This window comes from Protopterus annectens, chromosome 13.part0, assembly GCF_019279795.1.
Source record: "Protopterus annectens isolate FY-2018-M chromosome 13.part0, PAN1.0, whole genome shotgun sequence".
NCBI classification, from domain to species: domain Eukaryota; kingdom Metazoa; phylum Chordata; order Ceratodontiformes; family Protopteridae; genus Protopterus; species Protopterus annectens.
Genome location: NC_056747.1, coordinates 625,083,829 through 625,099,867, shown reverse-complemented (window position 1 = coordinate 625,099,867; position 16,039 = coordinate 625,083,829). Strand labels below are relative to the sequence as shown.

Below are 16,039 nucleotides of genomic sequence, written 5' to 3'. Positions count from 1 at the left end.
CTATTTAAGATATCACAGTAGTTATTTTTTCTCATTGTTCTTTGTATTCTAAATTGGCTACTAAATGTCTGTTTTCTGAGATGCTGGTTGATCTAGATATTTTTGAGAAATTGTAGTTTATGTGTTCTGATTTAAGGTATACAGTTTCCAGTTATTTTTTCCTGAAGATGCCATATTAGATTTGCGCATTTTTTTGCATTGATCCTTTTCGTATTCAGCCCATGACATCAGCTTAATTTTAGCTATAACTGCAAAATAAACTGATTTGATTGACATCACCATTGTTTTCATAAGAATTAAGTAGCTGCATAAAAAGGGAAGACAGACTAAAGCATCAGATGAGTTCCTTGGGAATTAAATCGGGTGATTTTAAAAAAAGTATTAAATGTCAAAGCAAAAGCATATATGCGAAGAAGCCACCCATCCTCTATAATACCAGGACTGATACCAAAGACTTTGGGATTGCTGAGCAGAGTAGATTTTCACAGGCTGCTTAGAACCCTCTTTCCTTCCCATCATATACCTTGGCTACCCTTTCACTCCTTTTCTTTATCTGATTACACAAAATGGCTTCAGGCCGCAGTTCAGTTATTTTTTCTAGACTGTTGTGTTTGATTATGACAGGCTAGCAGAAGCTATAGTCTCGTGTCAGGACTGGAATTGCTCATCAGATTCATTTTTCACCAGACCCCTCTCCTTGTCCCTTTATGCATCATGTTTGCTGCCCTCTCTCCTGTCTTCTGCATTCTGCTGGTGCACAGGGACATTTTTGCACTCTTTTCCCCCACAAAACCTACTTTTCTTGCCACTATGTTATCACAAGTGTTGTAGTTTTTCTACATGACAGTGATCAACAGGACATGAGCTTCATTGCGTCTGGTGTCATCCATGGAGCCTGTTTCTGTTATGACTCCATATTATCTGATATTGATGCTAGCTGTTTGAGTGATGCTGCAGGATCCTGTGGCTTACAGCAAGTTTGCCAATGCCAGTGGTTTCTATATAGAAAACTTTGGTGTGAGTGCCAGATGTAACCCTGGCTTCATTGCTGGTATCTGCCTTCTGATATCAGTGTGTATGTTGTTTATTTGGTATGGTGGCATTGATTTTTCCAGGGCCAACTGCAAAATTGCTTTCATAAATCCTGCCATCAGGACCACCATGTGCAGTGCTGTGGTACTGCTTGCCGCTACCTTTCACACCTTTTAATTTGCTAACACTAGAACTTTCATCTATTTTTTCTGCCCCTGATACAGAGTCTTCAGGTCTGTTGGGCTCCTACAGTATGTCAGAGGTTGCCTCGGGTATTGGTAAGATTATTGCTCATAAATCTTCTTCAAAGAGTGTCTCTTCCTCCTCAGAATCTTCCCCTTCTCCACAAGAGGCACTGTAAAATCTTGAAGAAAATAAAAATCCCACACAAGTATCCGGGGGAATGATCTGTTGAGGACTTAGATGAGGCGGAAGAAGCATATATATTAGCATCTGTCATGATGATCCTGGTTTTGAGAAATACCTCCTTCATAGTTATTTATTTTCATTTGTCAACCAGCATAGTCCAACTGGGTTAGTGTAGCCCCTTTTCATTGGAGGCCTGGGGGAAAGCTCCATATTTAAAGTATTACAAATTGCATAGTATAACACAGTGTGTGATTAGGTCATTATGAGTTCTTGGCTCTTCCCTTCAGTCTCATTTCTTCCCCATGACTGTTTATCAGATACGTTGTAACAGCTCCTCAGCAGCTGCAGAGAGCCAAGAACTTCCCTTATCTGGATTGACTGGCTTCTTACTGCATCAGCAGAAGCTGTAACCTCATACAGGGAGCATTTAGATCCATTCCTTTGGGACTGTAGTGAATCTTGCAACATTTCAGTTACAACTGTTTCAAACCCTGCTCTTCACAATATGCAGGTTACACACACAAACACACATGTGCACACACACACACACACACACACACACACACACACACACACACACAGTGCATGTCTTCCCCAAGACAAGTTATCTGACTTTTGGGGTCATTGCATCCAAGTCGGTTGCAACAGAGGCTTGCCTTAAAACTTTATACATTATGGTAGCTGCCATTGCAATTGTGCCTCACACCTGATTGTGTATAAAAGTCATTACAGTCTCTAAGGCTTGCAAGTTATGTCTGCAGTGGTGGTTATTGGTAGAGAAACACTTAATCTTACAAAATTCTTATCCATTGGTCATCATAGCTAGTCTGTCTTAGGGGGTGGAACACTACTCCAGGCAAGTGGTATTAGGTATCTGGTCATCTCAGGGCTCTGAACTCCGTATTATTGTGTGAATAGTAGTGGTCAATGTCTTCATCTTCGCAGACTCCCTAACAGAGTAGTAGCCATATACTGGCACAACATATTAGTATGTGCACTGACAAACAGGGGGACCTGCTGTTACCTTTTTGCCATGATTAATTGTCTGGCAGTGGTCCATTCATTTCTTCTGCTTCCTCATCACCAGCCTTATTCCAGGGAGGGTCAGCTTTGTAGCAGAAAGTTAGGCAAATGCAAGCTCCAGTGCACCAATTGTCACCGGGATTCCTCCATGCTTCTCCTCATTCCTTCTGATTATGAGAGATTATACAAAAGCCAAACTGCAGAAAGCCACATTCCTCCACTTAGCCCTCTTTGGCCTCCATTAAGGTATACAAGGTCTTCATAAGATGAACTTTTGTCCTCAAATCTTCCCTATTCAGGATCTATTTCCACTGTAGGACTTACATTCATGTTGAAAATGCTTGCACTTTCTCTGTTTGAATCAGTTTCTACTGCAGACTTAAATACATGTCTTTAGAATAGACTTTCTATTTTTGGAAGCTGTCCCTTATGCAAAGAATATTTATGAGCTTCATATTGTTTCATTCAAAGTGCTGTACTTGGTATTTCATAGTTAGTGTTTCACTTGGAGCTAACACCTGCATTCTCAGGTATGTATGCAGACAAGTCCTAATCAGGCAATTAATCTTTCCATTTTCTTTCATTGTTATTCCAAGAAGAGTGCCTCCTTTATTTTATGGCTGTTCATATATAGCTCACATTATTCGCAGATAGAACAAAGGCTGTATACAAGGATGACCAACTTTGTCATATTCACCAAAACCAGTTAAGGTCAGAAAATATACAGAATTTGTGCATTGTAGATTGTCTATCTGCAGATATTTTTACAGTGTTTGTGGCAGACCCTTATAAATTTTCCCAAGTGCCCATCCCACCAGAGTGGTGGTCTCTTCCTCTGCCTTTTTCCATGTCTCTTTAGATAATGCACTATGCACCAGCTACTTGATCTTCCTTCAATACCTTCACAAGATGCTGTAACCTGGATGTTATCTACAAGTTTGCGCTAGAGGTAGCTCATGGTATTTGCCTCCTGAGCTGCAGCAACTCCAAATGAAAAACTGCTTTTGAAAAGTTTTTATTTTAATTTCAAAATATTTGTATTTCCCCCCCTCAAAATTCAAAGACTCAAAATGGATTTATGTTTTAAAAAATTATGTCTTCTTTATTCAACTGGGCTATTTAGAATTTACTCCCCTCAACAGAGAGAAAAAAACAGCTGTGCTGTGTAAACAAATTATCATGCCATTTCATTGAGACTGAAATGTTGTGTCATTGTTGGCTACTTGGTCTGCTAAACAAAGCAGACCAAGCTGCCTCCAGTAACTGAGACTTTTCTTGTGGATGCAGCATAGGAGGAAAGTTGTGTTGTTATTATTATTATTATTATTTTAATTTAAATATTTAAGAAAAATAATACAGTAGTCCTGCGTGTGATCCACTAATTGCTAATTGCGGATGCTATTTTCAGTGGTGCCAGGACACTGTTTTTTTGTGTGTGTATGTGTGTGTGTGTGCGCGAGCGAGCGAGCACATGCATGCATGTTTGGGGGCTGCAGTGGGTTGACTGTATGTGCCTTACAACAATGAAATGAGCTATTTTACTGCAGGCTTTATTTATTGTTCATTTGATCACAGACATTGAAGTTTACACAGTGAATGAAGTGGCTTTAAAAAGGCTAAGGAGGAGGTTGCAGTGGAGTGCAGTGTAGTTGTCTGATAGTAACAAGCACTTATAAATTGCTATGATCCTTATTTATTCATTCATTTGATCACTTGTATCTGAAATACCACGAAAGAGGATGTAGTTGATGGGCACTTGTTTGTGTGTTTAAGTGTGGTGTGCAGTAAGAGAGTTGCAGTGGATTGCACTGTATGTCTGTGACAGCAGTGAGCTAAAATACATTACTGTGGCCATTATATACTTATTCTTTCATGTGATCACGGGCATCTGAGGGGTACACAGTCAAGGTAGATGCAGTTGGCATGTCTTTGTGTTTAAGACATGGGAGCTGCGGTGTGTTGTATTGTACCTGCCTGAAAGCATTGAGCTGAAATACACTACTTTACTATTGTTTGTTTGCTTATTATTTGATCACAAGCAGACATCTGAGTTATACACAGTGAAGTGGTTATAACTGGTGGGTACTGAGGCAGGATGTGTTTGAAAGTGCCTGACTCCAGCTTTTGTTTGATCACAGTTAAACAGCCATTGATCTGGCTTGAGAGGCTAATGTATGTTCAAATGAAGCAAATTGAAATGTGTTACTGTGGCCAATTTTTGTTTGATCACAGTCAGGCATCTGAGGTATATGCCATCAATTCAGTGTTAAAACTAACTCATCTGAAGTAGTCTACAGTCAACTGTAACATGCTCATCTGAGAAAGACTATTGCTGAAAGATTGCATAGCACATGCAATAGTATATGACCAGTTATTTGTAGCCATGGTCAAAGTTTATACTACCATAATATAGCCCCACCGCATTAATTTATTTCTTCCAGTTCTCCCTTGCTTTAAAGTCACTAGGAGCTAGTGGTTTGGAGCCACTATAATCTGTCAGATATTCCCATGTGGATGTCCACCCAGGAAGGTTAGTTTGGCACGTTCTTCTGCTGCTACAGAAGATGGACCCTTTCCTATCACATAGGAAAATTATGTACACCCCATAAGTGGTATCTGTGTCTCTCAGTAACCACAAAATGTTTTGTGTAGAGGGCACAACAGTGTGTGACATCTTCACATCTCCAACCAAAACAAGGATCTTGATTTTCTCTTATTTCTTCCAGTGGAAGTCAGCCTAAGGATGTTTTTTCTCAATGCCTTTGTAAGGCACTGAAAACTGGACATTATTCCAGGTCTGTGTCCTCTTCTGGAGCACTGTTGTCCTTGGTATCATCTTTTGAAGGTGGCCATCCAGATGTATTAGTCTTTGCCTGTTGATTACAGAAGATGGAGTACTTACCAGGTATGTAAGTTATGTATTTACCATAAAAATAGGTCTATAAGAAGCAGGTGCATATTCTTCACCATATCCTCACTTCATCACTTACCTTTGGTACATCTGGTATGGTGTCTTCTGTTTTCCTGATTCTTTTTCCTTCACTGTCTGATAAACAGTGTTAAGTATAACAAGAAAAAAGAGTTTAACGTGAGAGATGGTTCCTGGCAGCCTGGAAACTTTGTATATCCCAAGCAGTCAAAATACTTGCAGCATGAGTCATGTTGGTAACATGAAATCAACTTTCCTATAGATTTATCATTATTGCAAGTTCAGAACATTCATTTTCTAAAGCTGATTTAAGTGCTTTAAGAAATATTTAGCTCTGATTTAAGTCTGAACAGGAATATAGTTATATACCAACAAGGCTGAAGTTGTTTGGCACTCTTTGAGATCCTGGGATACCCTAAAGTTTTGTTTATTTTTTAGCTGCATGTGACTTCATTTTGCTGTATAAGTCAAGAAATATAGAACACCTTACATAATATGTGTCTCTCTTTTTTTTTTTTTTTACTGAAGGCATCAATGTATTGACACTATTTCATATTTACATTGCTGATCTGAATTCAGTATTTCTACTGCATGGAAGATGAAAAGGGAAACATTTGTTGAGATGGTATAGAAAACATAAAGTAAAGCCATTTTTCTGGGTTATGCATTTTTTCATTGTGGTATTTTGCATCAGCAACACTAAAATAATTTTAAAAACCAAGAGCAAGATGCTAGGAAAATGTATATTTTTATGTCATTATGAAAATCTCTTTTTAGATGTAGTAAGATTTGTTGAGTAATCTGTTTTGATGTTAGATTGCTCAATAGAAATTTGTAATTATTTCTGTGAGTTTTGATATGCAGAGGAAGAGTTACTTCTGCATACTCACAAATGTGGCATGTGCAGATTTTGGGTCTATATTACGTTATCGAAAACCGGTATCATCGAACACAACACCATCACACATAGCCCGAATCGCAAATATGCCAAACACCCTAAACTGCGAATTTTAAAATCTCAAACTGTCATAGTCGGCCAACACCACCGCGTGCTACATACTACATACCCAAACATAATAAATAAAACACATACATACACAAACCAAACCCTACTTCTAACCCTACACTAAACCTTACATACATTACTATCTATGCACTTACCTTAACCCGCACCCTAACCCTAAGGTCCGTAACTATTGCACACTTACCCTACAGACATATACCCAAACAAAACAAATAATCCACACACATACAGTTAACAAAACCCTACGTCTAACCCTACACTAAACCTTACATACATTACCTATCTATGCACTTACCTTAACCCGCATCCTAACCCTAAGGTACGTAACCATCGCACACACACCTTACGGAGCTATTCCGCATACGGGCCAACCATGACACTTCGATATTTCACGGTTTTGTACATTTGCCATTACCATAGTTTGCGCTATACATGTTGGTCTTCTAGTGTTCGATGATACGGGTTTTCGATAACGTGATATCGACCCGCAAATTTTTGTATAGATTACTAAAGCTTGATTCATCAAATTTTCAGTTAACTCAAGTATTCAAAAAAAGAGATCAAACAAAGAATTAGCCAAAAGTTTAATCATATGAAACACAATGCCTCCTGCCTCAAATCAAGACAATAGTAAATAGCCTTTCATAACTTTAATGTTAAGTCAGTTCTGTGTTCAGACAGTAAGAAGACAGTTGCAATACAGATGATAGAATCCAATGAAAAAATAAAACAACTCACCCAGAAAAAGTAGTGCCCAAGGCAATTCATTTTATATATATATATATATATATATTTATATATATATATATGTATATATATATATATATATATATATATATATATATATATATATATATATATATATATGTATATATATATATATATATGTATATATATATATATATGTATATATATGTATATATGTATATATATATATATATATATATATATGTATATATGTATATATATATATATATATATATATATATATATGGATTCACTTCGGAAGCTCGAAATACTGACCCCCTGCACCCCCCACACCCCCCTACTTAAATATTCTCACTCCGAGGTTGAACTACATACAAACACACACAAACCACCACACAAGCTACTTTCTCTTCGTGCACACACATCACAACAACAAAACACACTGACACACACCACAGCCCCTACCCAAATCCCTTAACACACACACACACACACACACACACACAGCCCCCTCCACACCCCTTCACATTAAATATACCAACTCCAAGATCACACTACAGTGAGGAAATGGGCTAATTCTGTGTTCCTCACTGAAGCGAGACCTCTATGCACAGTCTCGATATGTCACTTGGCAAAAGATTGAGTGCATCACGCAACTCTATTAAACCTGGTCAACCTGTGTTAATTCGATTTCCTGCCCCTTGTACATCATGATTTCGAACATCAGCCATTTGACTAAATGCCATTCAGGTAAGCCATAGTAAACCTTCATGTGTATGCATATATAGGTGTGTGTATATAAATGTGTATGTGTGCGTGTATATGTATGTGTGTGTGTGTGTGTGTGTGTGTGTGTGTATATATATATATATATATAAATAAATGCCGACAAAAGAGATGGTCGATGGGTCTTCAAGACTGACACACTGCAGTGCTGGGAAATATGCCACTTCCCTGGGGATTGTGTAATGTTGGAATTAGTATATATAAATAGCAGAGTGCATGGGGTTGTGGGGGTTGCCCCCCCAAACTTGTGTTTTTATGCCTTTTTTAATTTGTTTGCAAGCTCTGAGGGTATTCCTCAGTGCATGTGTAGCAGTGTGTTGACTTTTTCTTTGTCAACACTGTTGTAAACTTCAGTGATGTCAACATTTGACTATTTTGATCATAAATGTGTGTGCATCTGTTCAGGGAGGGGGACTGCACACTTTGCCCACTTTTCTTTTATATGTTAACACTGTGACATCATTTCTGGTAAAGAAACAGGACATGTCAACACATATCAGTGTCTGTGTCCTAAACAGATTTGCATGTGAATATTGTTTCACTGAAACAAGGGTCAGAGGATCCTACGTTTGATGAACAGGGCTGAGTGAAATTAAAATAGCATGAGTCAGGCTTTACTCAAAAGTGGAACTACCATAAGCTGAAGTGTGTACAGTGTGTTGTAATTTATTGTATTATCTGATGTTGTCAGTCTTCATTTATCCTTGAGATTTTGGACTCTGTTCCGGTTCTCTGAACCTGCTTGGCTGTTGCTCAAGCAAGCCAAAAACTCTCAAACTAAGTGTCTGCCCAGAATACTCCTCTCCAGATTACCTCAGATCTCATTTGCTGCTCTTGTAGCAAGCCACATCAGCCAGATTCTCTCTCTCAGCAAATTAAAAAATTTCTTCATAGCTCTTAAAAAAATACTTTTCTATTTTTACATATATTTAGATTTGTACTTCTCAAACTTGATATCTTGATCACTTCTGTGTCACTGTTAGACAGAGGCACAGTATACTAACCTCGAAAAAGGGCATAGCAAAATTAATTTAAAATGGGTGGTGAAAGCCAAGCACACTCTGGCTAGGCTTATAAATGCCCTAGGGCAGATAGCCTAGTATGAACCTATGAACCTATGTATCTTTAATTAGTATTGCTCTACCCTTTTTCCCTTATTTTTTCTTTGCTGTCACTCTCCCTTGACACTTCAATGTTCTCTGCCTACCATCAGCAGCCAAGAAACATAAATCTTCGGCTCCCACAGCTCCTGCAGAACCGAAGTCTAAAATTAAGAAACTTTCAGAACCGACTTCCTTAGCACTGTCTGCCATTACTACCTTGGCACCACAGGTCTCTGTGCTGACCATTTCAGTACCTACAACCTTAGCTTCTCTGTCAGTTCTGGCTCCTCCTGTGATTCTTCCAGAAATTTTGGAGCCAATACCTCCCTCGGTGCCGAAAACGAATCATCATTGTACCCAGGACAAGACAATCCCCTTCTATTGACCCCATTGTGGGATAACTTCCAAGTCCATTTCTACAAAGGACTGGAATCCCCCTGAAGTTTCTCTGTCCGTTCCTCCAGTAAGTCTGACTGAAGTCAACATCGTGAGGTTGGTGGATCAGCTCCTAGTGGCTAGGTGCCTTTCCATTTCTTCCCAGGCTCCACTCCCTTCTGGAGATGGGGTTTTCTTTCCCAGGACTCCATTCCTCCTCTGAAGGTTTACAGCTTTCCACTGTGATCCCTCTGGTTCCAGCTGCTCCAGTGCTGACCGTCCTTACCCCTTCAGTTCCAAGATCTGCCTTGAATTCCTCATTTCCATCATAACTGACAGAATCCCAGGGTCGTGGCTCCACTATGGGTCTGAGAGTCTTCTATCATCTCCAGTTTTTTATTCAGGGTTATCCTTGATTGTTGGAGCTTCAGTTGACATGAGCTCTGCCTTGGCTCCCGCTTCTGGGGTAGGTTTCTTGGTGCAGGGTGGGACCATGGTTCTGAGGTTGTCTTTCTCTGTACCGGGCATCCATCTCTCTTCAGAGGGACGTGCCTTCCAGATTATGGAGAGGGCATTGGCCTCTCCAGGTTCTCAGCTGTCCCCTCCCATATCGGAGTATTATACCGGGACTCCCTCTTGCCCAGAGCTGCCACTAACCTCCACGCCCGGCCAGCAAGCACCAAAGCTGCTGGATACCCCTGTGCAGACCCCCTCTTCTTCCGAGTCCTCCCCAGAGATTCCCACTGAGGAGACACCCAGGAAAAAGATGTGTAAGAGTTTCCTCAGAGGAATCTGTCACAGAAGACACGAATATTGATGATGGGGAGGGTTCCCCCGAGTCATCCCGTGAAGATGTCTCCTTTGGAGGCATTCTAGAAATCCTGAAACAGAGGCTCCACAGACCCTACCTCTGAGGATTCGGTGTACCTGCAAGCTTTTGGTGCTTGGCCAGCTACTTCTTGGGTGACCCCACCTACTGACGACTTTATTAAATTGATCACATAGTGGGCTTGGAACGCCCCTGGTTCCATAGAGCCAATCCCCAGGAGACCAGAGAAAATTCTTTTAGCACCAGAAGACCGCCAACATTGGGCTAAAGGGTTAGCATTAGATGCCATGGTGGTTGCAGCAGCCACCAAGAAGGAACTTGCAGAAAAATGTTCCACTGGTCATCCCCCTAATCAAGAGTCTAGGATGATGGACAGATTCAGAAATTGAGTGTATGCATCATCGGCCTTCGCTTTAAGGTTCTTGAATTTTATGGCACATTTTCAGATGCCCTTGCAAGAGTTGTATCTGAGGAGGTCCTACATAAAGTGGCTTCCCAACTGGCTACCCTGGAGTCTTTTTTCCAATTCGTCCATGAAGCTCATTGCACATGCAGCTGAAGGGATGACTAGGGCAGTGGGATCCAGCGTTGCCATAAGGTGACACACCTGTATATGCTTGTGTGAGTCTGTGGAGCCATTTAAGTCTTCTTTCGTCAATGCTTATTTTTACAGATCTTCCTTGTTTGGCCCCACAGAAGATGGAAAGACCCTGTCTGCAGTGAGCATATGTTTTTCTGCTCCCCAATGGTCCTACTGTAGGAATCAGAGCAGTGGGAAGATGTGTTTCAAAAAATCCCAAAGGCCTTTTCAGGACACACGTGGCGGTATCTTCCCTCATTGCAGAGGGGGCAGGTCGAAGAGAAGATGCTGACCCCATGGCAGAGGTGGCCTGCAAAATTGGGGTTCCAGAGATTCTTTCTCTGGGAAGCCCGACCAGCACTCCTGAAAGCAGGCCCAATTACTTACCTCTGGAAGCAATCGGGGAAAGGTTCTCTTTGCACTCGAGAGCCGGGCAGCAAATAACTTTAGATACTTGGGTGCAAATGATAATTGCCAGAAGTTACCATGTCCCCTTTACTCTCAAACCAATATCAAGAAGAAGACTCCCCATGTTCCATCCAATCAGAGGGATCAAGCAGCTCTAGAGATTCAAAAGCTGCTAGAAAAGAGTCATCCAAGAAGTACCACCAGACCAGATGGGATCTGGATTTCACTCCAGGTTCTTTTTTATGGCAAAAAAGACAGGGTACTTGAGACCAATTGTAGATCTCAGCCTATTGAACAAGTTTGTGGAGGAAGCAAAGCTCCAGATGGTCACAGTTCAGTCTATCCAACCCTTCTTAGAGGAAAATGATTGGATATGCTCTATAGATCTTCAGGATGTGTATTGCCACATTAAAATGGACAAGCAATCCAGAAGATTCCTTTGCTTTTCATTTTCAATTCAGAGTGCTGCCCTTTGCTCTCAGCATAGCCCCCAGGGTGTTCACCAAGTGTTTGGCAGCAGTGACAGCTCACTTGAGACTTCACAGATTCTGGGTGTCCCCTTATCTTGGCGACTGGCTCATCACCGCTCCCACCAGGCATCTACTGCTTCAAGCAACAGGATTCGTTCTACACCTTTTTGCTCGTCTGGGCATTACAGCCACTCAAAATCCCAACTAAAGCTGACTCAAGGTTTAGAGTTCATAGGAGCCCAATCTAAATATTACCATTTGCACAGCTTCCCTTCCTCTACACAGGCTGCAAAAGATAAGATTCCAAGTACAAGCCATTCTCTCCAACAACAAGGTTCCTGTGCTTTTAGCTCTTCAAGCTCAAGGGTCAGTGGCAGCAGCCATCACCTTAGTTCCACTGGCACGATTTCACATGAGACTACTAAAGTGGCCTTTGGCATCCCAGTGGTCCACTGGCAAATCTCATTTTAATCACCAGTCATTGCAAGAAAGAAGGTGGTGAATGGAATCTGAGGAAATCCCATTAGGCCCGTCCCTTCGTTCCACCTCAGCCCAAGCCCGTAGTGACCAAGGATGCCTCCCAGATGAGGTGGGGGGACATTTTCTGAGTAGGGCAGTTTGTGGCACTTGGTCCCCATTGGAGGCCAATCTGCATATTATTGTACTGGAGCTGAGGACAGTGCTTTTAGTTTTGCAAGCCTTCCAAGCTGTCCTTCCTCTAGGAGCGATTGCAGTTCAATCGGGCAACATGTCAGTAGTCTGGTACATCAACAAACAGGGCGGAACCAAGTCTTACTCTCTCTGTCGAGAAGCTCTCAGTGTGTGGCAATGGGTAATTTCCTCCATCTGCTTTCTGACAGCAGCACACATCCCTGGGAGCTCGAACATGATTGCGGACAAACGTTGCAGATGCATTTTTCTGCCTCACAAGTGGTCTGTCAATCTCAGAGTGCTGAAGGAGTTTTTCCGCTGCTGGGGCCAGCCTTGCTGCAGTCTTTTTGACTCACCCCTGAACAACAAGTGCAGCAGCTACTTTGCCCTAATCCGAGTCCCCAAGAGATGCTCTTCTTCATGATTAGCCCTCGGGACTACTGTGTTTTTCCCCCTTTCCACTGATTCCCCTCTTCTTAAAGAAAGCCATCAGTTTGAAGAGCAAAGTGATCCTCATTGCCCCCTTTTGGCCTCGTCAAGTCTGGTTCCCCTTCCTATAGCCTCATTTGATTCACCGTCCATGGACTCTGGACCCAGTTCCGGATCTTCTGTCTCACCCACAAGGACTGGCACACCCCAATTTTCAGAACCTCAAGCTTAAGGCTTGGTTCCTCCAATTCCATTGATTGCCAAGCAAAAAAATGTATCATCTCCAGTTCAAAAAATTTATTGGCTTCTCATAAACTTTCCACCAGGAAACTTTACACAGTAAGTGGAAATGATTTTTTCTTTTGGGCAAACAATAATGGTCTTAATCCTTTCTCAGCACCATTTGAGAAGATATTAGAATTTATAGCTATGCTTTTTGCACAAGGAGCCTCCACTTCTACAATTAATGTTCAATTAGCTGCTATTTCAAATTTCCACAAGGGCTTTGAAGATCATCCTCTAATCTTCCATAAGTTGTATGAAGTGTTTATGAAGGGAACCTTATGCTTCAAACCACCTTATAAGGATCCTTTATTACCTTGGGATCTGACTATGGTTCTTCAGTCTTTGGTCCTTTCCCTCTTTGAACTGGCGGCTTCCTGTGACTTAAAGTTTCTTTCATGGAGGACCATTTTTCTGATTGCCATTACCTCTGCCAGAAGAAGTTCCAAAATTTAAGCACTTTCTTAAAAACCTCCATATTTAATTTTTCATAAGGATAGGGTTTCTCTTAGACCCAACTCATTATTTCTACCAAACGTAGTCTCTGAAACGAATATTAATCAGTCCATTGACTTGCCTGTTTTCTTCCCAAATTTCTTCAACATAGGTGAATATTGTTTGCATTTGCTGGATGTTCACAGGCAATTACATTTCTATCTCAGCAGAACTAAAGAATTCAGAAAGGCAGACCAGTTATTTGTCTCTTTCTCCGGTCCTTCTCTGGAGAAATCTGTTTCAGAAGTCACCTTATCAAAGTGGTTAAGAGACTGCATTACTTTCATTTATAAAGCAAAGAATCTCCAATTACCAAAACCAGTGCAGCCACATTCTACTAGGGCAATAGCCATGTCTGCTGTTTTCCTTTCCAAGGCTTCCATGGATGAAATATGCACAGCAGCAACCTGGGCTACTCTGCGTACCTTTTATTACTCATTACAAATAGGATCTGGTCTCCAGGGGAAGAGTGCTATGGTTCTCAGGAATATCCTTCCATAAGGTGTCCCAAGGTACAAAGTAGCTTGGGACTCTGTCCCAAATGTCAAGGATAAGGAAGTTATGTACTTACCATTATGTTCCATCTGTGTTGTCGATTATCATTAATCCTTGACACCCCACCCTCCAACCCCCTTCTGCAGACTCATTGGAGGTTCGGACGCTTGTCCTGGTTATTTTATCGGGTATAACCTTGGACATAGTCTCTTCAAGTCTGTATAGCTATTCTTCTGTTTTACTGTGTAGCTGCAAACTCAATCTGAGGTAATCTGGAGAGGGGTATTCTGGGTAGAGACATAGCTCGAGAGTTTTTGGCTTGCTCGAGCTGTTGTAATGGCCGAGCTGATTCCGAGAATCAGAACCGAGTCCCAAATGTCAAGAATAAATTAAGATCGACAACACAGATGGAACGTTATGGTAAGTACATAACTTATTTTCTTGAGTACTCTTTAGTGAATTCACTATAGAAAGAAAAAGTAAAAAAGGGGATGTAGAAGAGGGTACAATATATGATTTAATCAGACAGAGTAATGCATGACCAGTAGGATTGAAAATTGTGCTTATAACTTCTCAAATATACCTGCTTGAAAGTCTGTCGTGATATTATAAATAATACTAGCAAAATACTTTAGGAATTGTAACTTTATGAAATTCATCAATTTTTCATGTAAGACAGGAACTCGGAAACTAAAATCTAAGGCATTTAAACTCTTGATGTTTACATAAATGAAGCACAAATGGAGATATTAAGAAGTAGAAGAAGCTAAACTAATTTTGATAGAAACACCCATATACATATACATATACACACACAAATTTCAATAACACATGTATTCTGTTGAAGTCAGCTGTTCATTTCACTGTAAACAAAGTGTTAATCATTTTTAAAATATTTGAGTGGTCTTTTACTTGGTAACTGTTGACAGAATTTGATTGTGTTTGCATTACTTATCTTAGATGACTTAGTTGTTAGCTTGATACCCTATATTGTTGCCCTTGCTTTGTCTGAAGTAGAGAACTCGAGCTAACTATTAAATTCTTTCTGTTTATAGACTCCAGACAGGCTGGTCTGTGCACACTTTCCAGAATGAAAGGCAGAAAAAAAGTCAGAGCCTTAGTCAAAATGAGATTGATATCATTGTTCAAGTCATCAAAAGAGCTGAAAAACTTGATCTCTCAGAACAACAAAGAATTGGGTAAGGACTCTTGATAACAAGCTTGTGCTATAGGAATGTATTGTGCTACATTATCTTGCTGCTTTGGTATTTGTATTCCAAAGGCATTTTAAAATTTAAGAGGAGCAGAATTTTTTCATGTCAGACAGCAGATCCAGTAGCTATTCAAAATGATTATTGTAGAGGTCACATAAGTACAATTGAAAATATTTATTATTATTTGTCTTTATTTTGTTGAATAGGTTTCTCCATGCTATTCATAGCTAGTTTACAGAGAGGACTTTCTGATAAGTGAAATGTGCCTGTACAGAAGGATACTTTTAGGTGGTAGTCATAAGGGTACACTCTTTGGAAACTTGATTCATGGTCGACATCAATTTAATCAATATAATTTGGTTGAGTAAACAGATGGTCAACAGGCATGAGTGATTGACAGTCCCCAAGGAGGGGAATATACCCCTTTTCCCTGCGGATTGTGCGATCTTGGAGTCAGACTATGTAATTAGCAGGGGATGTGGGGTGTAGGGGTGCTTGCCCCACTGCAAAAAAAGAAAAAAAGCTTTTTTTTTTTTTTTTAAGTTTTGCTTGCACCGAGATTAATTCTTGGCGCATGCTTAGTAGCATGCCGATGTGCATGTCTGTCAAATTTTCAACATTATGCACTTCGACATAAATGGTATTCAGTCAATTAAAATATATATATATGTGTGTATACGCAGAGAGAGAGACATACACACACAAAACATATCCATTATCATGCATATTTTCTGTTTTTCATCCTATCTCAAAGAAATAACATCATCATATCTCACATTTCCATGACTGGTATAAGTGACAGAAGAGGTGAGAAAGTTTAAAGAACAAAACTCAATT

General features: G+C 40.4%; 1 protein-coding gene across 2 annotated transcripts in view; it reads left to right on the top strand.

The window, feature by feature from the left end:
- RPH3AL (rabphilin 3A like (without C2 domains)) overlaps positions 1 to 16,039 on the top strand; it is a 2,297,739-nt gene that overhangs the window by 541,909 nt on the left and 1,739,791 nt on the right. For both annotated transcript variants that reach the window (XM_044054286.1, XM_044054287.1), the window contains exon 3: positions 15,044 to 15,187. In XM_044054286.1, the coding sequence (XP_043910221.1) occupies positions 15,044 to 15,187 (144 nt within the window). The remainder of the gene's footprint in view (positions 1 to 15,043; positions 15,188 to 16,039) is intronic.